Below are 26,511 nucleotides of genomic sequence, written 5' to 3'. Positions count from 1 at the left end.
TCTGCAAGATGGAAAAAAATATTAAAAAGAAATATCCACAATAAAGCATAAAGGAGGCCCACATTATTATTGAAGAAGATTCTTTACTAGTTGTTATACTTAGATGGTTGTCTAGATTTATATCTTTTGAATTTGATTCTCATCCACTTCCATAAAATCGTCAGAATATAAGGACAATTCTACTATCTTTTGAAGTTCAAAATATTTCTAAAAAAATAAACAATGCCACAAATTGGATAGCGACATATATAGCTAATCATATGGGATTTATACTTCGAACACTGTTGCCAGTTATTTTTTTCTGAATTTTATAATATCTTATTTGCTGATTTTTATAGATGTTTTTATGCTATATTAGTTTAATAAATCTATTTTATCAAAAACACACGCAGGCACGCGCACGTGTGTGTGTGTATATATATATATATATATATATTTAAATAAAAATGGACTTAGTCAAGTTTAGAACTTTATAGGGGTGTTTCCCTGCGGGAGGGATGGCATGATCCACATCATCGAATAGCGATCTGGAGTGTGACATGATCGTCGGTCTTTTGAGAAGCCTCGAGCAACGCCAAGAGGGGAGGACCGACCCACGGTGACCGGTTTAATTTTTTTCGCGTTGGGCTCGTCCCTCTCTCTCTCTCTGTGTGCTCGTGTTGTCTGACCAGGTCCGTAGTCAAAGTGGCTGTAACCATTTGGTCAAAAAGCCATGAAGGGGTAGAACAAAAGACTTGAGTTAGAGATCCCGTAACCATCAGGTGACGATGGGACGAGCACCGGGTGGAGAAAGAGAGGCATGGGACCGTGATCAGTGGCTCCGTGGCGATGATATCGTGACTCTTCCTGCTCCAGAAGCTACCAATTTGAAATAGATGGTGGAGGACGGTCGTCGCCGTTGGTCTCGTGGACACGGCGTCCAGCCTGCACGCTAAATCTCCGCGGACGGGTGAGGCTGGCTTCAGTTGTTGCTGGTATAGGACCCGGCTAGAGGTGTGAACACTCTTGCTCATAGTAGATAAGAAAGGCGTCCACTAGCGAAGCTCATATTGAAAGCTGATCTTTTTCCCTTTTTCTTTTTTTAAAAAAATATTAATAAAAGTATCATAAAATTTTATTTTGGATGGCACAATGGGGTAAGAGATCAAGGATCCAATTACGGTTAGAGTTGCCTTCGAAGATGGAAATTAGGGTAGAAGAATGAGAATTAGCTTTTCCTAATCTCAAACCACTTAGGTAAAAGGTTGAGAGTTCGATTTCGGTTAGAGTTGCCCTAGACGATGGAAACAATAATAGAAGGATGAGAATTAACGGCTTCTAAGCTCCTTTTCTCTTTTCTTTTTTTTCTAATAAAAAAATAGAATTTCTTGCATAAAAGTTTTATTTCTTCAAAAAATATGAAAACAGAAGCAAGAAATATAAAAATTAAAAAAAACCATGAAATAAAACAGCGGGATATAAAAAGTTTTGCATAAAAATAATCTGTTCAATATCAATCTTTATGTAATATTTTATTAATTTATAAGGAAATAAAAAAAAAAAAGCAAAAACAATAACAAATGAAACAGGTTTTCTATGCGTCTTCATTGCAGCAATGAATCGTATATTGTGTCAGGACAAAGTTGGACATTTGTCTATGCTTCATCAAATACTTATCGTTTACTAGGTCTATCTCCATTTCGGGATGGGCAATGTCCCATGAGCACTGGAGATGCAGGTCACATCATTTTCTATGACACCAATTCTGTGTAGTCCAAAGTAGAAAAGTCTAAAGTCTTGACATCAACTACAAGTACCATGCTTGTCACAATGATTGCTGGCTGTTAGTTCTACAATGGAGAATCATGCACGAGTCTACTAGATAGCTTGAATACTTGATTTTCTATGCTTGTAGGGAAAAAAAAAGGGAAGAAAACCCTAACCCCGTGGACTATGTTGAAGGTGAAATTTGAACCCAAAATAATGGTACAACTAGTAAGAAATTTTCCTAGCAACTTAAGAAACAACACCTTCTGGATCTTTTGAAGTACCAAACTTTCAGTTCTATCTCCATGTGATGGCATCACTAGCCTAGCTCCTTTGGGAAGAGCAGGCCGTGCAGCTCCACACATAAACAAATCTTATCTTAGCTGCGCATTTACATTACTTTCACTTTGTTGACAATATTGTTGTATAGATAGCAATCATGCTCCTCACTTCGCACAGCTAGAGCCATTCAGCTATGGTGCGTTTGATGCGTTGAAAAATATTTTAAAACCATAAATTAATTTGGAACACCTTTTATATCAATACAAATATATAAAACAAAGTGAACACAAACCGACTACATGGGTTGTTCCCTGGTATATACAAGACACAAGGTCACAACAAAATCCATTAATGAAGGAAGTATATGCTCATACCCCAGCAGCATCACTTCCCTTTCCCGGACACTCGTCAGAATAAAGGAAATGGAGAAAGGAATAGGCACCCCACCTCTGGTGGCAACTGCGGTTTGGTGGTTCGCTGCACATGAGGAGGATGACCAGGTCTTTGCCACGATTTGATCATCATAAAGCTTGCATGGCTGAAATGAGCAAAGAAAGATGCATGAGCTTGAACGCAATCTGGCTACTTCTGAGCATCACTACCTCTTATGGATGAAGCCAACCAAAGTTTCATTGCCATGCATGCCATATGTTTCGTCCAAGTTAACCCAAATCCTATTCTAACTGGTAGCCAACCCAAGCCTGACTCATGATTAATCTAAGCAATCGATAGCCAACCTATATTTGATCCCTGTAGGTAATGCAACCTATAATTGCTACGTAAGCCTAATTTGAAGCTCAATTGAGATAGCATGACTCAATTAAAGTACCACAATCATTGTGGCACCCATTACCTACATAAAACTGATGGTATTCCAAAATTAATTCCCCTAATTCCAAGCCGTTCTGGCACCCTAGGTTCAGAAGATCAAAATTATTTAGGAGTGACATGGTGCAGTAACATATGGAAGCTCAAAATCTACATTAGATATTCATGTTCTAACTTCACACTGTTTTTGGGTTGGGTGGGTGGGAGGTCAATTGGACCTGGTCCAAGCAACAATTAGAGGTCAATCGACTTCAACAATGCAGAAAATTCCAACCAGAACAGTCAGCTTGAACAAGAATGGAGAACCTCACACTTCCATGTAATCATTTAGATTTACTATTTAGGTCAACCTAACAAAGAGGTCACTGATTTTGTCTCCACTTTTTCATTCTAAAAGAGTAATTAATTATTGCTAAGTATTCCCATCCTTCCAACTCATCCATCCAAGTTCCTCTAGCCTCTCTTATTGGCTGAACTTAAAAAACTCTTGATCGTCTCATTCACGCTTTACACTTTGCAAGACGAAGTCTCAGCCACATATTTAACTATCTTTATCCAGATCACTCTTTACACTAGGGATTTCAACTCAAGATTCTTCCGTATAAACACACACACACACACATACTCTCTCTCTCTCTTCACGGAAAAGAATAAAAGTTGAAACACCTTTCAATTACAGAGCATCTCATGCGTTGCAAGATACAGCATTGCAGAAAATAACAACAATTACATTGTCGGTTCCCCACACGACTGTGAAAATTAAACAAGGCTACCAACAACAGAAGCAATCATCCCCACATCAATTCCCCTTGCCCAAGACTTGCAAGAACAGAAGCAACTGGAGGAAAAAGTAGGACACCCCACCTACAGTAGCATACTGTAGCTTGGTGCTTCCCTCCATCTCAGCGAAATCACCATCTCCTGATCTATTGAACCCTCCAGCCAACCATCCCAAGTTCTTATACCCTCCCTCGTGCAATATCCTCACCGCAATCATAGACCTGAACAATGATATATACCACCTTGCAATTAATGATCTCAAACATAAATCCGAGCTTAAAGACTTCAACAAGAATCACCACCAATGGAGTGCTTCATCTACGTACCTGAGTCCTTCACCACAGGCCACAAGTAGCTTATCCTCTTTGTCGGGAACCACCTCCTCCACCTGAGGGAGGAAGCGCTCGTTGATGGTCGTGAGGCACTGACCGGTCCACAGCCCAACGTAGCCGAAGTGGACCCACTTCTTGAGGAGGGTGATGGGGCCGCCGTCGGTGTCCTCCACGAAGACGGGCACGTGAAGGGAGCCCACGACGCGTGCCTTCTCCCACTCCCATGCCGGCCGGACGTCCAGCAGGCGGAACCCTTGGGCTTGCAGCGCCGAAGCCGCGTCTCGGGGCGGTATCGCGCGCACGACGCCCGAGCGGATCAGCTCCTGCTGGCCGCCGCTGCCGCCAGTACCCTTCGGATAAGCCCGGGTCTGCTGTTGTTGGGCTCGAGCCCCCAAAGCCACAGCTCGTGAGGAGAGGTGGCTTACACCAACTGCTATTCCCATGCTTTCTTCCTTATCCGGTTGTGTTCGCATACGCTTTAGATATTCCGCAGGAGTAGAGCTAGCGTCGCTGCGAGGTGAGTCAAAGTCTCGAATAGCCGTTTAGACGAAACAGCGTGAAAGATTTTTTTCGTCAAGGATGTCAATCTCCAACCAATCCCTCTCGAAAGTTCTTTCGAAGAAGGCGCTCAATGTCTAGCTCGGTTGGTTGTATGCGATCGTTTGTCAATAGGATCTGGCTCGATTTTTAGGCAGACCCTGCCGACTTCTTTTTGTACAACAAAAATGTGGAAGAAAGATGATGGAGACCTCAATTTATTTCAAACATGATACAACAACTACAAACTTGCACCCATGAAGATATAGCTCATCGATCACCGATCATCGAAAACTCCTACAACCATTCTGATATTACATTTCTGCATACTCTGCTTGATAATATCAACAATGTCAAAGTTAGTCCATGGTTACAACATTAAACTAAACCGTCAATGCGGCTCTAATTTCCGTAGTGCTCTTAGCTGTATCATATTTTGGTAATCTTGTTTCAGGATTCAGCTTTGCTCCTTGTATTACCACCAAAAAAACAAAAAAAAAAGCACTAAACTGTCAATGCACCATTACAACTTTTAGCTGGAACAGCTTTTCTGGTTTACATAGCTCAACTATGAATAGATGTTAGATTCGCTTTTATTAGTAATCACCAAAAGGTAACTACATGTAAACAATCAATTCCAATGGTTTTTATTTTCCCCGCAAGATCAAGCTCTTGGGAATCTTTGTCTCGGCCTTCTTTCTTCGATTTCATTCATCCAATCGGAAAGCCGGAAAAGGCCCTTATAACCATAGTAAGCACTTGCAATGATCATTAGAAATATCAAAATAAAACAAACGCATCTCCAAAGAGTCTCCTTAATTGCCTGTGCAAAATAAGAAAATTCAAATCATGCATACGCAAATAGCAGCAATACAGTAACATCATTTAGCACAGACAACGCTAACCTGAAATTTTGAAGCCTGCCTGGTTTCCTGCACCCGCTCACGTCTCTTCCGGCGCTTGGGGACATTTGATACTTCCACAACTGGGCTCTTTGGAGAGAAATTTAAAGCAAAAAGTAAGACCTCAAGGGAATAGTTAAAAATATTGCATGCATTTAAAAAAGAGAATTTGCTTGTACCAGTAAATGACACAAAAAATGCATGCTTCTTTAAAGCCACATTTTACTTATCCTATATATGAAGGGCAACATCCTTCCTGTCCAACATGTCATGCTTGACAAAAGAAGCTCACTTCACCTCTGATTGAGATTCAGTATACTAGAAAACAAAGCTACTATGCAGAGAAAGAGATGCCATAAAGAACAAATGTCTTGACCATAAACTCTGACCCTTCTTTTGAACAAGAACCCACTAAAAGGTAATTTTGATTTGCATCAGAATCTTGACCGTAACTTTTAGCAGTTCAGAAATTTTCTTAGAGAAGCTTCCACAGGTAAACAAACTGAATAGTGTTCCAGAGTGTCCAGAAACTTGGATGGATGCTTTCAGCAAATGCATTTACCATGAATTTGTGTAGTAAAAACAGTAACAATAAATTAAGCCAGACAGAAGAATCACCTTGAGCATAATCTACACATAAAGATAGTTTTCTGATAGGAGATTCAATAAGCAAATCATAGATTAAACCAGAACATATCATAATCATCTATTTGGGATTGGCCATGAATTAAAACAAATGAAAAAAAAAAAAAAAAGTTCCCAACAGACCATATTTGCCACTTAAAACTAAAATCTAAATGACTTTCTCACTTTCTGACCAACTAGGAGTAACACTTCTCATTGAAGAAATGATAATGGTGGTGGCATCACTGTTAATGATGAATATATAAATAAATAAATTTGAAAATGTGACTCTAAAATGAATATGCTATTTTCCTCTGTAATAAACCCATAGCTTGAGTATATGGTGACAATCCAGTTCTCTCCAAGTACAAAAATTGGACAGATAAAAATATTTGGAAGTAGCAAAAATAGCATAGCAAATTATATATTACCTTGGCCTCCCTAGTTTTGCGGAGCTGTAATTCTGACTCAACAACCTTGATTTTACTAGGGCAATTTACACTGCATGGAAGCAGAGCAACTCCAAAGTGGCTCTTTGATACATCTCTAGGATCACGACCAGCATTGCGATACTCTTTTTGTACATCTCGGCATAGCCACTCATTTTTCAGGTTGTTGCATGCACAACGGACAGTGACCTTGCAAGATATAGCAGCAAAAAAAAAAAAAAAAAAAAAAAAAAGAAGCTAGATAAAAGACATAGTGTCACTTTAGTCTTCCTAAGAAATTGATTTCTTTCTTTTTATTCCCAAAAAAAGGGGTGCTGCACAAAAAACTATAATTTTTTCACTACGAGTCATAGTGAAATCCAAAGTAGAATATTTAGCTACAGAACCTAAACATTAGTCATAATGTACATAATAAAGCCACAATCATAATTATCTAGCTTTAATCCAACTGTTCTGGTTCGACTTTATGGTTCCTCATTTGCCAAGCATTCTTATTTAGAACTACCTAATATGTTATGTTATTCCCAGTTTTTCCATCTCTCGTTCACAACCTCCATCCATGTTACCTTATGTCTTTCCCTCCTTTTGCAGCATCCTTCAAAACAAAACAGGGAATGTCCAAACAATAACACTTGCCAAGTTTGGATCCATTTCAAAGTTTAACATGTTTTCTTTTTGCAATGGGCACACAAGTTAAATCAACTGCCCACCCTTTTCATATAGGCTTGGGAATGGCAGTAGTGGTGTTTTATAAATCCATATAATCCATACAGCATGAAGTTTTTTTTTTTTGTAATTTTATTTTTAGCATCACATTTTCCAGCTTATTTTAGCGGACAAGATGACAACAAAAAAAAAAAAAAAGAAAAGAAAAAAAAAACAAGATAATGAAAAGACAAAGAAACATGTGCCTTAGCTTTTTCTAAAATTCAGCAAATAATGGAAATAAGAAAAGAAAGTGTGTCTCATGAAAAGTGCTTAAGAAGTGTGATTTCAAGACTGTTAATTAACATTAAAAAACACTTCCTTAGAATGAAGATATGTGTAGACATAGACATACATACACATATATATGTATAATGCTAAGTGTAACATTAAAAAACACTTCCTTAGGACCTGTTTGTATGGTTGGGCCGAAAATCCCATAGGATTCATAGGTTGGACTAGTACAACTATAAAAAAATATTGAATTAGAGGCTAGGCTAAGCTTTTCTACAACTATCTAAGACTATCTTTTATATGGGCTGACCTGAATCCCATGAGGAGAAAAAATTACCTCAACAGGTCATTTTTTTTCTCCCTATGGGATTCGGGCCAACCCACTCCAAAAGCCTTTGGGTATTAGGAATATAAGCTTAGTCCAGACTTCTTTTTTTCTAATTGCACTAATCCAAACCCATAAATCCCATGAGATTTTGGGCTTGGACATCCAAAGGCCCTTGAATGAAGTTATGTATATACAGACACACACACACATATAGAGTTGGACTTGGCTACACTCGAATAGATCTTCACTCAGATATGATCAGGTTTAGTTTAGATGATAGGGGTCTTACATCGATGATCTGAGCTATTGAATTCTATTATGTCTAAATAGCTTACACACCAAAAATTATATGATTTGGAGACTTCTAGCTTATGCATCAACAGTCAAAAGAACATATATTGTTTCATATTATTTAGACTGTCCAATTTTTTGATCACGTGATGCAACGGCTAGGAGTCTCCAAATCTCATAATTTTGTGTGTAAATAGTTTGGAGCTGGTAGATTATATTCAATTGCTTGGATCATTGATACTGGATCTTATCATCTGATCTAGACTTGATCGGATTTGAGTAGAGATCCACTCAAGTGTAGCTAGGTCTAGCACTATATATATATGTTACACAGAATTAGACTATATACATTATGTCAACTTCTCGTTAAAGAAGTTAACAATTTTTAAATCAATGATAGGCCATTTAAATTGAAGATCCAAACTACTGAATATGACCTATCCTACAAAAAAAGCCTAGAAACAAAATTTATATATTTTTCTGATCTCTAACCTATGCATCAAGTTGGTACAAAAAATGAAGATATCATATGCAGTCGTGTGGTGAAGTACATGATAGAGCACATATATTGAAATTCCATTTCATGTATCATGACCTATACAATCTTAAAAACATAGGTAGATGTAAGTTCATTAGAGTTTGATGATTAGACTATATGAAAACATAGTATCATGCTATTAAAACTATCCATTTTAACACCAATCTGATGCGTAGGTTAGAGACCATCAAAATATATAAGTTTTGGTTTCCACACAATTTTCATAGTGCCTATCATGTTTAATGGTTTCTATCTTGAATTTGGATAACTTATCATTGATTTTGAATTGTTAAGTATTTTTTCAAGGAGTTGATGAAAACTGGAAACTTAGTTTTGAAGGTTGATTTCAAGTAACTGGCCTTAGGTGCTTCTCCATTTCTAAACTTAGTACATTCCAATGTAACCATGCTTAGGAGCCTCAATTTAACAATATGACTGAATGGAACAACGGTTGTTCTCTGTGTTTACATTTAGGCTTTCTTTTGGCAATTTCAGCTACAAATCCAACCACCACCACCGCCATGGGTTTCCATTGTTTTACCAATAGGTTGAGCAAATGTACAATCTACTTGAGTTCACAAATTTGGGCTCCCTGTTGCCAAAATGACACTGATACCATTCACTGCATAGCTTGCTTAACTGTGCTTACTTTATTAATTATACAAAGCATTTTGTGGGTGGAACAAATGAAGTTACTGCATCAATTTAAATATCAGTAGCATATATGATAATCATAATACTTATTGGGACAATATAAGTAGAAAACAAGTACAAAATGGAAGAAGATTATAATATTTTTCATCATGTAGCATGATTGAGATGGTATATTAGCTTTACCTTTTTCAAACACTGATCAATTGATGGGCAAGGACCAGGATGACATGTTTCAGAGCACAGATGTGGACAACTTGATAACTTTCTGCACATAAACATTCATACAGATAGTGTTCTTATTGTATGCAAAAAAAAATCAATGTAAAGAAGCTACTAACTCATGCAAACAACATATTCAACAAGGAACCAAAATACAAAATCGATAATAAGAGATTAATCATTCATCATGCTAAAGCTGATTAATGGACATATAGCAAAAAAATTATAATTTAGTAACCGCAGCCATAACCATAACCAAGAGGCATTATCCCATGATTTCCATCTATTTGGCAATATGAATCATGTTATCCAAAGACCCCAATCACCCATCTCCCCTTGTTTCTTTTCTTTCTTTTGTTTTTTTTTTTTCAAACATCAGTGGGACAAACATTCTAATGACAAGATAAAAGATTAGCGCATAAGCAAGGAGTGAATCCATGGGTTTTTGAGCAGCAACTTGGATTTTAAATGATTTGACAAACACTCTTATGACAAAGGTGAAAACCTTGAATAAGAATGATGACATAATAAAGCAAGGTTCGCAATACTGATGCGTGCCTACCACATCGGGAGTATTGTTACCGCACCAATTCTGATACTTAGAATGGGAGGCATACCGCATGTCAGTATGTCAAACCGATCCCTATATATATATATATATATATATATATATATATATACCGGGCATACTGACACTATTCCAACATGGTATAGACAGCAGGTCTAATGCCAAAATTGTGAATCTTGAAATAGAGTCAAAAATATGAAATACAATTAGGAAAGTTTGGCATGCTTAGAATGCTTATTGCTATCACATAAGCTTGCATTTGATTATTTGGCTTTTTTTTAATTCATAGGAACAAAAATTACTATAAAAATGAGCACATGATGATTAATCATATCTAGTGATTCTATACATAGTAACAATCAGAGAAAACTAATAAACAGCATGGAAGACCAACAACATAGACTTCTAATGAAAAGCAGTAGGAAAAAAAGAAGGATATAACTTACCTATGGCATGGTCCACCACATGACCGCACTCTTTGTTGCTCCTTGTCACTCAAGCTGTTGTAATATATACACTCAAAAACATGCACCATGGCACCACAATGACAAGATCTTTTGACAAGGACCTTGCAAGGCGGGCAATCATTGGAATGGCATGGTAGAGGGCAGGGATGTGAACATGATGGCTTCCTAACCTGAATGCATGCAACTTAAACTAAGCACATAGAAATTGTCTAAAAGTAAATTTTCCTATACAAAAGTAAAGATGGTCATAAAATACTAATTATAGAAACTTTCCAAAGAGAGAGTCTCTTTGTGGTAGAGTTGGAAATATATATATTGCTGAGAACTTGCATCCTGACAAAAGTAGTGCAATAGAAGTAATGCAATTAAACCTTTTGGCAAGGAAGGAAGCACTCTTCACAAGACTCTGCAAGTCCACTCTCAGCATCTAATGGGATGAGAGCCTGTTCGTTATTACATCTTTCATGCTGATCCAATTTCAGTTGTTGGCTCTTTAGAACATGACAAGGTTTTGTGCAGTAGTGATTGCCACATGAGAGAAGGTTTCCACATAAGTTCTGACAGGCAAACTGTCTCTTATTGGAGCAAACCATCTAAAAACCAACATAAAATCACATAAGAAAGATGAAATATCAACTGTCTTATGAGATCCTTTATGTAAGAAGAAACTGGAGCATACTTGTAGCAGTCTTCAGTAAAAAGGATCAGTTAAAAACATACCGGACGTTCTTCCCCAACATGCTGGCCAAAGCACGATATCCAAACAACTTCTTGACAAGGAGGGCAGGGTGATCCAGGTATATATTCAATATGCTTGTCGACTTTCTTTTTCTTTGGTTTGAGAGTGAATTCTGGGTTAGGAGGAGGCATAGGACCATGGCACCTAATTGTAAATGGAATATATTGTATCAAATATATAGAACAAGTTGAGATATATTGTTCAACAGACATGTCAAACCTTTCTTTACAATTATGTCCACAAGGAAGTTTGTCTCCACAAATCATTCGACAAGGTGGGCAAGCTCCATAGTGGCACTTGTGACGCTGGCAGAAGAAAAGAACGTTAAACATTCTGTGGGGAAACTTGAATGCAGTTTTCTCTCAAGATAAGGGACACCATATTTCCAGAAAATATAACAAGAAAATGTTAATTGTGTGCTAAACAATAAAAATGCAACTAAAAGAGTTTCCCAACCAACTCAATAAAGATGCCCAACCATTAAAATCTGACTGATTAATAGACCACCAGTTTGTCACCCAAACTCTACATGCAATTTGGGGTCATCATTCTAATATCTGGCCTCTAACCCAGTCAAGTCCAGTCAATATTAATTTTTCCTGATGAGATAACATTTTATCTCATCCAGATTCCACAAAAGGACTCAAAAATGAATAAAACCTTCAGTCTTGTCCGACAACTTCCAATTTATAACAATAGCTAATCATGTATCATAGGCCAGTATGGATTATCCAATCATGATGCTTAAAAGTTTAGAAAATATTGTAGATCTTAGCTTCCTAACTTAACTGGTTTTGAGAATGAGGCAGTAAGATGTTATGGCCGAGGTTCTCCCCTTCTCTTATCCTTGTGCCATGGCTAAAAAGAGTCAGTTTTACTTTTGCATTCATGATTTTCTAATAAAAGGCAACATAATGGGATACATAAAAGATGTGTAAACGAATAGTGCTGTCTTGTTATAATATATATCAAACAATATGGTACAGTAGTTACTATAAAATTTAAAGTTTAAACCACCAATTTATAGACAATGTTCTAGAGGAAACTAACGAGGCTATTGGAGCAAATGTGAAGTTGCAACTCATATAACCTTGTTTGGAAATAAGCAACATGACTGCTGTACCAATCTATCGATATCTACAATTGCTCACAACCAAAACACTAAGAGGCATACAAATACTGCTCAGGGAAATAATAGTAGGTTGTATCAATGTTCTAGAGGAGACTGAAATTAAGCAAAGAATACAATAGTTTTACCCGGCATTCAGATGCATGTATACAAAGACGAGATATATGACACTGTTTGGAACATTTTGGCGGCTTTTGACTCTTTTCAGTCCCACAAGGAACCTGAACAATTTGATTGAAGCAATATCAATATCAGGATAAATACGGAACAAGATGCCTGAATGTAATTTTGAATAAATAAACTTTAAAAGTTCTATTAAAATATATCTCATTATTTTTGAAGTAATTTAAGTGCACGATTAGCAATAAACCAAATATACAATAAATTCCTCACAGGCATTTAATAATTGAAACATTTGTGCGGTGCATAACAATAAATATAAATATTTATTATTGATTAAAAGGAGGAGCCTTTTGTATCGGAACAGATCATTAGGTTCATGCTGTTTGAGACTTGTATAATTGGAAAAACATATTCTATGCATAAAAAAACAGTGGGCAAAAGAATTTTGAGTAGGGGTGGCAGTGGGTTTGGTTGGGTTAGGCCAAAGCAGGTCATGTCAAAAGACCCGCAACCCATAGCATAATGCGTTGGTTTTGGATTGACCAATTTCCGACCAAAATTTCAAATGGCCAATTTGAATCTATTTATTTTGTGTAGGTTGGTTCAAATTGGCCAGTCTAGGTCAAGTGGGGGTGGCAATGGATTGGGTTTGATTTGGGCTGAAGCGGGCTTGGGTTAAAAAACTTTCAACCCATATCCATCCATTTTATAAATGGGCTGGTTTCAGTTTGACCTGTTTCTGACCCAAATTTAAAAATGGTCAACCTGAACCCATTTATTTTGGCTGGGTTGTGTGAGTTGGCACTTCTAAGTCAAATTTTGCCAGTCCTAATTTTAAGGCTTTTTTCTATGCTATAAATAGAAACATATGATATTTCATATCCTCAGCACAACCTCACTGTAAATATTAACTGCAAGAGATGTGTTTGTGTGCCACTCAAAGATTTGTTCTAATTGTTAGAGCTAAGCATAAAACCATTTTTAAATGCGCAGCAACAAAAATATATTCTTTGAGTACATAAATAGAATGAAAAATAATGTAGCAACCATATTTTAAATATATAATCTAATTGAATTGCACCTCAAAGCGTGTCTCTCCACATGAACATGAAATGGACACCATCAAGGGACAAGGAACACAGGCACCTCTAGGAAGGAAATGCAAATAAAAAATAAGTTATACAGTATTAGAGAGAATTAAAAATTACAAACAGCACGAATAACATTTGAAATGAATAAGCGGAAACCTTTGAAAGATTACCGCCATTACAGAAGATTAACCACAATCAAGTGGAGAAAAAGCAATACTAATTATCAATAAAAGTTGATTTAAAGTTCTAGGGAACAGATATTGTACTAAAGATAGCTGAAATATCATAATATTAAATCTTGGATAGGAATGTATCTGTAGAAATAGAATGAAAAAGCTGAGAGACTTCTGTTGGGTCAACAGAATTTAATTTCAAGAAGAACAAAACAATAATGAAAGTTACCAATAGGGAATCTTGTCAAGGTTTGCATACAAACAAATACATGAATATAAAGAGTATAAGGTCGACTCAGAAATCAAGATTACCTGCCCCTGATTGGCTACATGAAGCAAATGAAAATTTCTCCTGCTATACAGGACCGTTTTTGATCAGTTCAAGACTTAAAGTTTAGCCTAGACAAGCATATTTTGCCAGATAATATCACCATATATATTTGACCACAGTGTTTCTTTGCAGCACAGATAGCACAAAAGAAGACAAATACACACGTCCCTGAAAGCACCAGAAAGTAAATATCAAGTCATATGGCATCATAAACGGGATCAAGTACCTGTGGCATGGTGAAAGACATTTATGGTTGCTGCATCTTAGCTTCCTGCCACAAATCTGAACTTTCAATGGTTTATTACTTCTGTTCTAGTGCAAGTGAAGACTCGTAACTTGAAAGAAAGGCAGCAAGAAAGTTATTGATAGATATACACCTCTGGGCAAGAAGGGCAATCCCCATCACAGCAGCGACGCCTACAAGCATGGCGTCCACAATCTCGTAACCGCTGACATTTTCTTTCACAGACCAATTCTTGATAGCACGGAACCTATATTAGATTGAGGTCCAATTGTATAAATTCAGCCAATATACATGGTTAACTTTGTTAATTATAAGCTATTATATTATCAATTTTCAAGTTACAAGGAACAAACATCCCATAGGATTTCCTTAAACACAATGAAAAGAAAACCAAACTTTGAATTTATAATAACAACACATTGGCATCCAAAGCAAAGACTAACCTCCTTCTTCAAGCTCCGACATCGGCAAGACTTGACGACAACAGTCCGACATGTCTCGACGCAAGGCCCACGGTGGCACCTCTCCGGGCACTGATGAATTCTGCAGCTCAGCATCTTCTCGCATGTCGAGCCGCATGTAGGCATATTTGCATCACAAGAGACCCCTCTATATTCCTTCTTCCCGCACGGGCACGTCCTCCTCCCCTGAAGCGGGCAATTCCCACACGGGCCCGCATGGCACCCACGATCACACTTGTGCTTCCCGCAGCTTAGCATCCCATCGCATGGTCTCTCGCAGCGGAAGCCCCGCTCCGAGCACTCCCTCTCCTCCTCCGTCTTCCCGCAGGCACAGCGGTACATCCCCCTCACCTCGCACGGGGGGCAGGGGCCCTCATGGCATCTCTCCGGGCAGCGGTGAGTCCTGCAAGGCAGCGGCTTGGGGCAAGGTTGGTTGCAGGAGAAGTGCTTTTGGGCGCAGCGGCGGACGTCCTCGCGGGAACCACAGAAGCAGCGGGAGGTGACGAGCTTGGGGCACGGCGGGCAGGGGCCGGGGTGGCACAGAAGGAGGCAATGGTGGCCGCAGTTCCCGCTGAGAGGGCGATCGCAGACCTCGCCACAGGAGTGGGGGAGGATCCAGGGATCCGCGAGCGGGTCCTCGACCTTGCCGCAGAAGCAGAGGTAGGATCGGGGATTAGGGTTCTCGGGTAGGGAGGCGGCATTTAGGGCAGGGCCAGTCGGTGGAGGCAGCGGCAGCGGCAGCGGGCTGGGTGGTGGAAGGAGGCCGGTGGGAGGATTGGTGGGCCCAGCTCTGGATGCAGAAGAGGTGGAAGAGGGCGTAGCAGCCGGAGGAGCAGGACCAGGCGGGGTCGGAGGGTGCGAACGCGCTCGAGACAGATGAGGCAGGCGACGTAGGGGCCGCGGCCCGAGGTGGAGGCTAGGAAAGATCGGATCTTGGACAGGTCAGGGCGGAGCGGCCGGAGATCTGGAGGTAGGCGTCGAAGATCGAGTCCTCAAGGGCGGTTGCGTTGGCCCGCGGCCTCCTCACCGCCCGTGCCGCTGCTGGCGTCAGAGTCGGAGAAGACGATATCGGAAGGAGGATTCGGGTTCTGGATAGGGAAAACGACCAGTGGAGGTGGCGGTGGCGGCATCGGTGAGCGGAAACCCGCTGGTTATCTCTCGCGACGACGGGAATGACGGCGACGAGAGAAGGATCCTCCCAACGAGCTCTCCTCTCAGCCGTCTCTTGCGTACTTATATGGGGCCTCATCTTTCTCACACGAAATCGGTGGCTTAGCGTCCATGAAGCCGGCAAACAGACCCGCCGACTTCATGCTTTTCGAGATTTTTTTTTTTTAATTTTTATTTTCCAGTTATCTAGACTATAGAGTGTAGAGAGACTTGATTACCAACACGTAAGTCTCTGAATGTCCAGCCTCAACATCGTTTAAACCAACTTTCAGAGAGGCACAACCCAGTTTGATTCCATTAACACATGAAATAACAACTTTATGAGGCACTTGATTAGGCAAAAATAGAAACATATTCTTGGAAAAAAGTCCTCTTATCTATGCCATTATTTGTTAATCAAAAGCATCACCTGGAGATTTCAGATCTATCATATCTGCTCTTTTAGAAATTTTACTTATATAAGCATAGAAATGTTCCTCCAGTGATGCTTTCTCCGATATCCATCCAATTGATTTGAGAGAGATAGCTGTGAGTTAAAGTTTCGAGAATCCAATGTTAATGCTTGTTGAATGATTTATCAGGACAATGATGAAGACCAGAACTTTTTTTTTTTTGATGCAAGAAGACCAAACTTTTAAAACCACCAACTGCAAAAGGAAAAGTGCTCTCAGAAAAACATGGAGGTATTGCTAATTTCAAATAGAAGACATGGCAGATTGTCACATAAATGTAAACTAAGAATGACCCAATCAGTAGCTGATTGCCCCGAAAAATACTCCTGCAATCCAAAACTAGATTCTCTGAAGAAGATCATATTCATGAGGAATAAGTAGTATAATAGTTCAAATATAAGAACAGGAGGTCGAAAGCCTTTCAATCATATGTACACATCAGTCTTTGTTAACACAGCTTCAAGAATCTGCAGGGATCTCAAATGAATTCGAAATGCATTAGTAGTTTTACAGACTTCAAAGTCTCTCCCTTGCGGTCACAAGCGGGACAGACCGAATCCCTGGCCTCAACTCCCACACAGGTAAACAAGTCTGGCCAGGCAAAGTCATCCTTCTCAGACATATCATACTCATGAACTTCGATTCGAAGCAAAGCCAGTTCTGGAACAGTCAAGGGGAATTCAAACTCTTCATCCCAAACTGGTGTCCAGTTGTCCTCAATTGCTTTTGTTCTTTTCATTGTTGTATCAGCTGGGACTCCAGCAATGCCAACCTACATGCAGAAGGATGGATTACCTGTTATTCAGTTTTCGTTTACAACATTCATAATTGAGAAGAAGACCAACTCATAATTCTCTGTAATTGTTCAATCCCTTTGTGTTTATCGCACCATGTGCACTGCAAGATGTCTAACATCATGCAAAAGTAGGTGCTTAAATTGTGACAAACCTGTTCTGTTAATGTTGTTACATAGATTACAATCTTTCTAACCAATGAATGCAGAATAGTAAAGTACAGACTGTGATCTCAATCACAAGGGATGGTGCCTTACCTTTCCTGAGATTTATTGACGTAATATTATCTATTTTCATAATCTTACCCTTGTGTAGAAGTCAGGTGGTGAGTATGTATCGAAGTGTGTGAGATGAAAATCAAAGCGCCATCCATCTCCCATATATACCCTCACCTGTTTCATGGTAAAATCAACTGGGATGTGAATGACAAAAAAAAGGTAAACAAGAACTCACATAACTTACGAGCAGTGATAAGGGTCACCTTCAATGTTTTCTTAACTGGCAATGTGACTTTAGGATTGAATACATTATCTGGATCATTATCCAACAGAAAATCTGGTTTCTTTACATAACCACACCCTCCATTAGCTCTAAACATCCCATGTACCAACCAGAGTGCCCTCCCATACCCCTATCAGAGAATAAAAACACATGATCAAGTAAATGAGGAAAATGTCGAAGACAACTTTTGCATGCAAGTAGCTCGATGAGTACCAAATTCAGTTTTGTTGAATGTGTACTAAAAGTAAACCCGATTAGTGAATTCAGAAATGTTGAAGATTAAATTTAAGAAGGTATCAGCAGATCAAAGTACTTTTAAGAGAAGCAAATTGCTACAGCACTTGCATGCAATCTTCTGCAAGAACCTTCTAAAGCAATCAGAATCAATTAAAGAAATTTATGATGAATAAGAACATAATGACCTTCATTATCTGGAATTTTCATATGTTCTAGCTAATTAAAAAATCATTGCAGCAATGCAATGATGACTTTGCAAAAGGGATCTGGCTTAGTAGCATTAGGCAGTGAATGCAAAAGTTTCCACCCACCATGGGTGTTGCCACACAGAGAGAGAGAGAGAGAGAGAGAAGCTTGGCCTGTAGTTAATAATTAAGAAACAATGCTTGCCTTAGACCTACAAATGAAAGTCGAGTTGCCAAAGTTAACCATAAACAGGTCCGGATATGAATAATTTGGACTTAGTTCTGAGGCAGAGTGGAGAACAACTAGGGCTCGTTTTCATGCAGGCTCTACGCTCTACATTGATGCATAGGAAATGAATTGATTTGTCATTATATCAAAAATTTGGACAAAGCAAAATTTGGAAGAGATGTTATAAGTTCCAAGATAAGGTGTTTTCAGAGAAATATTCTGTCATATTTTCTTGGGAAAATAGTATAACAACATGCATATTACCTGATCTGGTTCAGAACTGGTAAGTGTGCTTCATGATTGATTATTCTAATTTCATAACTTATATGTTCTGTGCTATGTAAGTATCATAGTTGTCCTGTTGACAGATAATTCTTTTTCTTCTTCCAGAATATATCTGCTTCATGTAATAAAATGTTTTTTAAGAATTTCTACTTCTCTCCTTCATAATTCCTCCCCTGATTGTCAAGTTAAGAGATCATAAATAATATTCTTAAATGTGAAAGATCAACAAGGTAACAACCCCAGTAAGATTCCAGATCTCAGACTCAGAAAACAGAAAAGTGAACAATTAAGGCAAATAAAAAGGTTCATCTCTACTATATTTATTTGGTCAGTAGATCTCCATGTCATAAAGCTTCCAGCCAGTGGCGGTGCCTGACATCAAATATTGGGAGGGCAAAGTAATAATTTGTTAATAATTTTTAAACAAAATATTTTAAATAAATAAAAAATAAAGATATATATATATATCCAAAAATATTACAAAAATATCAATTAATATTTAATTTTATGTATAAACAAAGATAAGTAAAAAATATTATCTTATGCCATTTGCAAAATGATTTTGATAGTGTAAAAATCTCAATAATCTCTTCTACATTAAAAGTTGAAGAATAAATCAAGGACTAAAAAATAAATAAACAATCATTTTTTCTTTAAAATATTTATTATTTTCAATAAAAAATTAATATAAAATAATTATATGGTCTTTTTCCAAATTGATGGACTTGTAATGCGTGTAAGGACTAAAATATTAGGGGGCCACCATATATATAAATATATAGATAATAAGTATTTTAAAATTTTTTGGGGAGGGGGTGGGGGGGGGGGGACAGTGGCCCCCCTTGCTCCCTCTTACGCTCCACCACTGCTGCCAGCAATCTTAAAGAATATCTATAAATATCTATAGATAGAAGATTCACGATCACAATCCATTTTGCAATAAGTGATTGAAAAGCCAAAAATAAGTCTCACTTTGGCAATGAAATATATCTGTCTTCTAGGTTTCAGTACATCCATCTATATGAAAATCTAACAATAGCTATTAGAACCATCTAATCAGCAAAAACAGTCACCATACTTTGGTCCATATATCCAAGGAGTTCTTACATAAGCTCATAAAAGCAAATGTATTTTAAAGAGGCCTGGAGAATTTTCAAAATATTTGCTTTGGTTCTGTAATCATCAACAGAATTCAGTAAAAATTTCTATCTTCCAAAATAATCCCAGTTCTTCCACTCAATGAAGGAATTGATGTTTTCACGAAAGTGGTGATAAGATCCCAATATATTTCAATTATGGTTTCCAGAAAAGTAGCGATGGTGAGTACTAAAGTTCCTCCACTCATGCAAAACCTGGCCATCCCATTATAAACACCTAGAAATACCATTTCCAGCCCAAGTTCTATCATTTCATACTTCTCACATAATGAGTCACCTGATAATAGAGATGAATATAACCTATCTATGGGTCTAAAGAAATGGTTATCATGAAGTAGTTGTTTTTTCCCTAAAGAAAGAAAATCTGGATTGCTCAAGCAAAATTAATACCTGCATATTTAATGCAACCATCTGAGCTCCATACATCCAACAAAGCATTGGGCTGTAATTAGAGGAGGTGATACGTGTACCTTTTGGGTAAATCCTCAATAGATTCTTTTGAGTGAACCTACAAAAAAGATTGTGCGGCTATCAGGAATTTTTGCTCCAGCATGTTTTACATGTGGAAATTTATCAGGCAAAATTTAGTTCATGAGATTGTGAAAAAGAGGTGAAACATGCATTATTTAAGATAACCTGCAATCTCTTCACTTCTTAACCGTTTGACTTAAATGGAAGATGTGCAACCAAAGGCTTACACATGCTCACACCAATAGAAAAGAAAGGGCAGATACGAAATATCACCTAAAAGTACATTTTTCCTTCCGAAGGTACCTGACAATTTCAGTTCCATGAGACGTTACAGCCTTTTGAAACAATATCTCACTTAAGCTAAGACGAGTCACTTTATCAGGATCAATCTTAAATGTATCAGCTAGTTCTCCCTTTCCCTTCCTGGCAGCAATTGCTATTAAACGTTTGTACTCAGGTGCAATTATCTCATGCGGTTTTTTATCACCTTCATCAGGATCTTCTTCTTCATGGTGGTGTTCACCATGTTCATGCTCAGTCTGCAGGTCAACACAGAATACATCAAAGCTGCACATTGACAGATAAAGAATCGAGGAGTAACTGAAAAAATCTTTGCTTCTTATTGCACCTTACTTATAGCACTCATTTCAGCTTTAAGATCTGGGACTTCCATACCCCATGCTTCATCTTCAGCTACCTTTTGTACTGCTTGGTCTTGTTCTCTGATGGTCTTGGATTCAAGATATTCTTTTGGTGGTTTGGTTGATATTATAATTTTCATCTTCAATGCTTCAGGTGAAGGGAATTCTTCCAAAAATTCTGATTTTGTAGTAAACAGCATTTCTCCATAAGTCTGAGTTATCATCTAGATCGAAAAGAAAAAAGAAGATCAGATGGGACTTTTGAAACATAAAGGAGAGTATTCTGACAAAAGATTATCATCTACCTCAGCCACTTTAGCCTGAAGATATGGAGTTAAATGATCTTCAAGAGTAATTATGACCGGGTATGGAGATGCGCTAAAGGCATGCTCTTTAATGGACTCCAAACATTTAAGAAGTTCTACAGGAGTGGTCAGTGTCCTGCAGTCACGAATAAATCAAGTCACAACAAATTAAATCATCAAACAACCTCCATTATTCTTGAAACAGATAACCATATTACACCTCTAGGTCAAGGCTAAAGTTTTCTGTGGTCAACATTGCTACCATAGCTCATGAACAAACAAATAATGCAAATGTATTGATTTTTAATCAATTCTATGCCATATGCAAGACAAGTTTGAAAAAATGTATGCATGATGAATGGTTAAGTAACTAACTCAATCAGGGATGTTTTGAAATCAAAATTTATAGCTTATATGCTTTTGATTTCCTCAACAAACCAGACAAAAGAATTGAGTTCAAGCAGTCTATCAACCCTTCTCAACATAATAGTTGTCTGCTTGTTCTCTTTCCCTCCTCCTTTCCTTTTTTCAGCAAAATGGTGGTAGGAACCACCGCATTTTATGAGACATGAAAAGGGTTTGGGTGCTGCTTCTGCTGCATTAAATTGGCTGCAGATGAGGTTACAGGTGACTAGAGCGATTACATTCTGATGGAAGATGTCTGAAATCATCAGGTTCACATCATTCTGAGATCTGACACTTACTCTTAAATGTTTGAATAACATTCATCATACGGGTCTATGTTGACTTATACATATGCTCACTAAGTTGGCTTTCTGGTGCATAAGACATGTCCGTAGAAGTTTTTGGCATAACAAATGGCGGGACTAATAGATGTGGTTGATCCACAGAAACAAGAAATATAACTTTTATAGGAACCAATAGTTGAGGCCAAAGAATGCTCAGAAATAAAAGTTGAAAGAAATGCTTATCATTTGATTACCACCAAAAGAGTTCATATGGACCACAAGGCATTGAGGTCCATCATGAGCTCAAGACATGACACTAGCATCTTTCCTAGGAATTGGCAAGGTAGCTGTCTGACCTTTGAGTTTCAACATGAAAATTGAAACAAAACCACTAAGATGATCGATCATAGGATTTAATAAAATTTAGGAAAACAAGGTCCTTGCATGCTAGTGATGGGGCACTGAAGTGCACACCCGCAATTATGGTCCCAATAAAAAGTCTAGTACACCAGAAGCAGGGAAAATGACCAAAACCATTTTCTTGCATGGCTCAAGGTCTACTTGCTTTCTAGGCATGGAAGATCCAGTTGAGAATGTTTCCTAGCTACAGAACAAGCTCAGGAAGGCCTGGAGGATTATAAAATCCCCTATAGAGTGTGACCTTTGATCACATGAGCTTCACTCACACAGACTTTGTGAAGGCTGAGCTAGTATTATTGAATTGGTCATATGAGTCAGGCCTTGAAAATATTTTAAGCTGCATCTAGAATGGCTGCAAGCCCTGCAGGGATGCCTGCAGGAGTCTTAAAAATGTTGAATGGCATAAAAGAGAAGAACAAGGGAAGACAGAAGTAGATCAACCCTTTTCACACTCTTATGGAAACTTTGTATATTAATACTAATATAGATTATCTTATAATTGCATATTGCGAAAGAATTGATGAATAAAGAATTACCTGTACTCACAACGTTGAATTTGCACCTAATCCATATGGACATACATGTCCATATAATGTGTACATGCCCTATCTCTAGAATATCATTCTCGTCATCCATATGTCTGTGCCCCTAGAGTTGTGCCTAAAGTAGTTCATGGGTGTTACACATACTCATGATTGGTTTGGCAGCATGGATGCAATATGAAAAGCTCCATAAATGAAAGTTAAATCTTTCTCAAAAAAAAAAAAAAAAAAGTTGAACTACAAATAAATTTTATTCAAGAAAAAAATCATAGATAAATAGAAGTTATCTGGACAGATCATGTACCCCCCATGACGCACTTCCACATCATCTTTCGTAGAATTTGGCCATATGTCCAATTCAATTACTCTCACTCCTCTTTGCAGTGCTTTTATTATAGGGACATCACTGCATTCGCTACTGAGTTGGTTTCCTGTTAAATAGGAGTTATGGCCTGTATATATGAAATAGTGTGACAAGGGAGCACTCATATCTCGGTGAACCTGGAACAAAGATATATTTTCTAGCTATTAAATGCAGAATATGTTTTTTTTAAAAAAAATTGGAAAAGAAAGTCGATTTTACATGTATAAATTGCCCTTCAATGAGCAATGCCCATTTTCTCAATCAGATATATGATTGGAACTAAAAAGTTCATATGTAATAATTACTGAGTATAATGAAATTAAATTCTTGAGAAACTAAAAAAATCGTGAGAAACAATAATTTCTACAGTAGTCAGAAAGTGATCTTTCTTGTGATTTTGAGAAGATCCTACATCCAAGGCACAAAGTCTACGTACTCATGCATGTCATAACATGGAAGACTTATTTCACACTGAGTCATTGAATTATTGTCGGCATATCATTGCCTTCCCATTAAACATATCTTGTTTTTTTTTGGTGAAAAAACATATCTTGTTTTCAAGGTCAGGTTATTCCTCATACCAACCAGTCATTATGTCAAAACATTCCAAACAGGCACCCACCCTAATCATCAAATTCATCTGATCAAGTTCATTCAATAAACATAAATGTAAATGTCTTCTTGCAGCATTGGCCTGGGCTAAATTCTCCTTGTACTTTTACAAAAACACACTGCTTCCTTTAAACTCTACTCCCCTGAATAATCTTTGGCTTGTTCCTGTAACTACATCTAGACAACCAAGACTCATAATCTTGCACTGGCAAACTTTGTCTTTAACCATGCATCAAAGAGCTGATAGAATGTCTTGTGGGATATTCAACAGCTGGCAAGCTTCTCAAAGTAGGTTTCATTAAAAGAAAAGGTCTACTAGAACTCTGTGAGAACACCAACATAACACCTTCTGATCTTACCAAAGCTCATCGAGCATACAAAGCACTAGATTGTTTTTGTCACGATAGATCCTATCCTCTTCATCACTTATATGTATTATTTGAACACATCCTTCTCCATCTTTACAGTTTTTGACCTCATCTTGTCCACGTTACACTATAAACTCCACTTTCCAGGTGAGAGGGTGGTAGTCTTAGTAAAATTATATCATTTGTTGAATCAGACAATTCAAGTATATTGTCTTCTCAATCCCAAGCAATCAATCACGCCCAAAGAGTGCATCCATTCTCTCACAATTACTGTAATTCATACATCTGAAATTTTGAGACATACATTCATGCATGCAGAGAACAATCATAAGCTTTGGTGGACTAGGCAGTAGTGCCCTACCAGCTCCCAAGTCACAACTCACAAGTCAAGCCCTAACTTAAAGCTGGGCCAAGTAGCTCAGCCCAACCCACCAATATTTTTTATCCAGACAAGTTTTGCACCTTTGCCTGTCCATGCTGATGTGGTGTTCTGCATGCACCAAGCCACATACTTTATCCAAGCCAAGGAGACATTCAAAACCATGCTCCAAGGCATCATCAGTTTTTAAAAAAAAACGAATCGATAGTTTTTAAAAAGAGAAGATCGAGTGAGAACATATAATTCTTGTATCTTAGTTAGACTAATCAGGTATCATCATCATAACACCCTACCAGAACTCACGCAGCTAGAAACCATCCAAGGGACTATCTTTAATATATATATATATATATATATATATATATTAACAATAGCTGGACGTATGATAGAATTAGAATGGAGAACCAGAGAAGGGAAAAGCACACGCACTCCAAGAGAATGGGAGAGGGCAGAGTTGTCGTTGCCGGTGAGATAGCGGAAGAAGGCTTCGAGGGAGAGCCCCTTCTTCTGGAAAACTCTGAGGTGCTTGAACTCCCTCATGCCGTCGATCACGGCCTGCGCGTCCTCCCTGATGGCCTGGGCCTCCCCCTGGACCTCCACCAAAAACCGCTGCAGCTGCTCCACCCCCATCACCCCGCCTCCGAGTACTTCCGGAACACCTCCTTCACCCTCTCCGGCGGTTCGTTCGACGCCGGCTGGAACCGTCGCCGGAAACAGAAGCAAACTCTGTACGTCGTCATTAGAAAGGAGAGGGTCACCCAACTGCTGTTTTAACGGGGGAAGCGGTGATCATGGTTTAAATAGATGGAGAGAGAGGCATCCGGGAGTGGAGTGGGAGGTGGACTACAACCTTTTGTTTTGTTTGGGTTTTGTCGTGAAGCGTGGGGTTGGAGGGATGCTTTCCTCCTGGGCGGGTCGCATCGCGGCCGCGCTCAATCTTACCGCCTTCGGCCTGGGATTCTGCGGTCTCGGTTTGGAACCGCAGAATTAATAGTGCTGAATAATTCTTTATGCATTATACATGGTATAATAGAAGCATACCATCCAATAATATTGAGATATATAATATATTTAAATAAAATAAATATTTAATATTATTTATTTTTTAATAATAAAAATATCAGTTTTTTATAAAAAAATAATATTATTATTTCTTAATATTTTACATGACATCTTGAATGATATATATGACTTCCTATATCTTTATGATATCCTGAACAATATATATAATTTTTTAATATTTTATATGATTTTTTGTGAATATATATATATAACATCTTGAACAGCATATATGATTTTTTATAAATATATATGATATCCTGAATAATATATCTAGATTTCTAACATCTTATGTAACTTTTTGTAAATATATATGATATCTTAAATAATATATATAACTTTCTGTGAATATATGTGGCATCCTGAATAATATATATGATTTTTTAATATCTTATATGATTTTTTGTGAATATATATAACATTCTTAACAATATATATGACTTTCTAATATCTTATATTGATTATATATGACATTCTAAATAATAACCAACAATAAGTTATATAAGATATCAGGAAGTCATATATATTGTTCAAGATGTCATATATATATTGAAATTAATATGTTCTTGAAATCTAGAAATCATTATTCTTGTTCTTATGAGTCTTAGATGATTTTATAAAGAAAATATAGTACTAAAACAAATAAAAAATTGAAAAAATTTTGTCTGAATCGAGACATGTGAAACACTGTCCTAAAAATGTGATTCACCCCTACGTGCGAGTCTTCAACAATCTTGTTCCCAAAGTATAATGATCCGACTTAATCTGATTCTCCTCTCACGAGCACGATCGTTGAGGAGGCTGACTTAAAAGATTTTTTTCAAATGCCCAATTAATAAAACAAAGTAGAAAAGAGAAAGATGATTTCTGTCTTAG

The 26,511-nt window shown here is 37.8% G+C and overlaps 2 protein-coding genes and 1 pseudogene across 2 annotated transcripts; all 3 read right to left on the bottom strand.

Annotated features, from left to right (window-relative positions):
• Window positions 1-3,493: 3,493 nt before the first annotated feature.
• On the bottom strand, window positions 3,494-4,657 carry LOC105044699 (rhodanese-like domain-containing protein 10). Its single transcript, XM_010922686.3, has 2 exons — window positions 3,963-4,657; window positions 3,494-3,857 (listed from the first exon to the last, which is right to left on the bottom strand). The coding sequence occupies exons 1-2, from the start codon at window positions 4,439-4,441 to the stop codon at window positions 3,656-3,658; spliced, it is 681 nt and encodes a 226-aa protein (XP_010920988.1). The 5' UTR covers window positions 4,442-4,657; the 3' UTR covers window positions 3,494-3,655.
• A 348-nt stretch (window positions 4,658-5,005) lies between these two features.
• LOC140857912 (NF-X1-type zinc finger protein NFXL2-like) lies at window positions 5,006-16,376 on the bottom strand. Its single transcript, XM_073257323.1, is given in 20 exon segments — window positions 5,006-5,328; window positions 5,411-5,497; window positions 6,463-6,669; window positions 9,414-9,495; window positions 10,464-10,654; window positions 10,856-11,077; window positions 11,205-11,367; window positions 11,443-11,528; window positions 12,481-12,573; window positions 13,557-13,623; window positions 14,297-14,352; window positions 14,448-14,561; window positions 14,758-15,469; window positions 15,471-15,631; window positions 15,633-15,724; window positions 15,727-15,778; window positions 15,780-15,875; window positions 15,877-15,999; window positions 16,164-16,273; window positions 16,355-16,376. Coding segments are annotated over 20 exon segments (2,895 nt in total). The 3' UTR covers window positions 5,006-5,169.
• Window positions 16,377-16,752: 376 nt separating this feature from the next.
• On the bottom strand, window positions 16,753-25,316 carry LOC140857734 (phosphoinositide phospholipase C 2-like; annotated as a pseudogene).
• Between the last annotated feature and the right edge of the window lie 1,195 nt (window positions 25,317-26,511).

This window comes from Elaeis guineensis, chromosome 5 (assembly GCF_000442705.2).
Source record: "Elaeis guineensis isolate ETL-2024a chromosome 5, EG11, whole genome shotgun sequence".
Classification (NCBI taxonomy): domain Eukaryota; kingdom Viridiplantae; phylum Streptophyta; class Magnoliopsida; order Arecales; family Arecaceae; genus Elaeis; species Elaeis guineensis.
The sequence above is the reverse complement of the archived record's forward strand: the minus strand, read 5'-3'. Positions and strand labels throughout refer to the sequence as shown.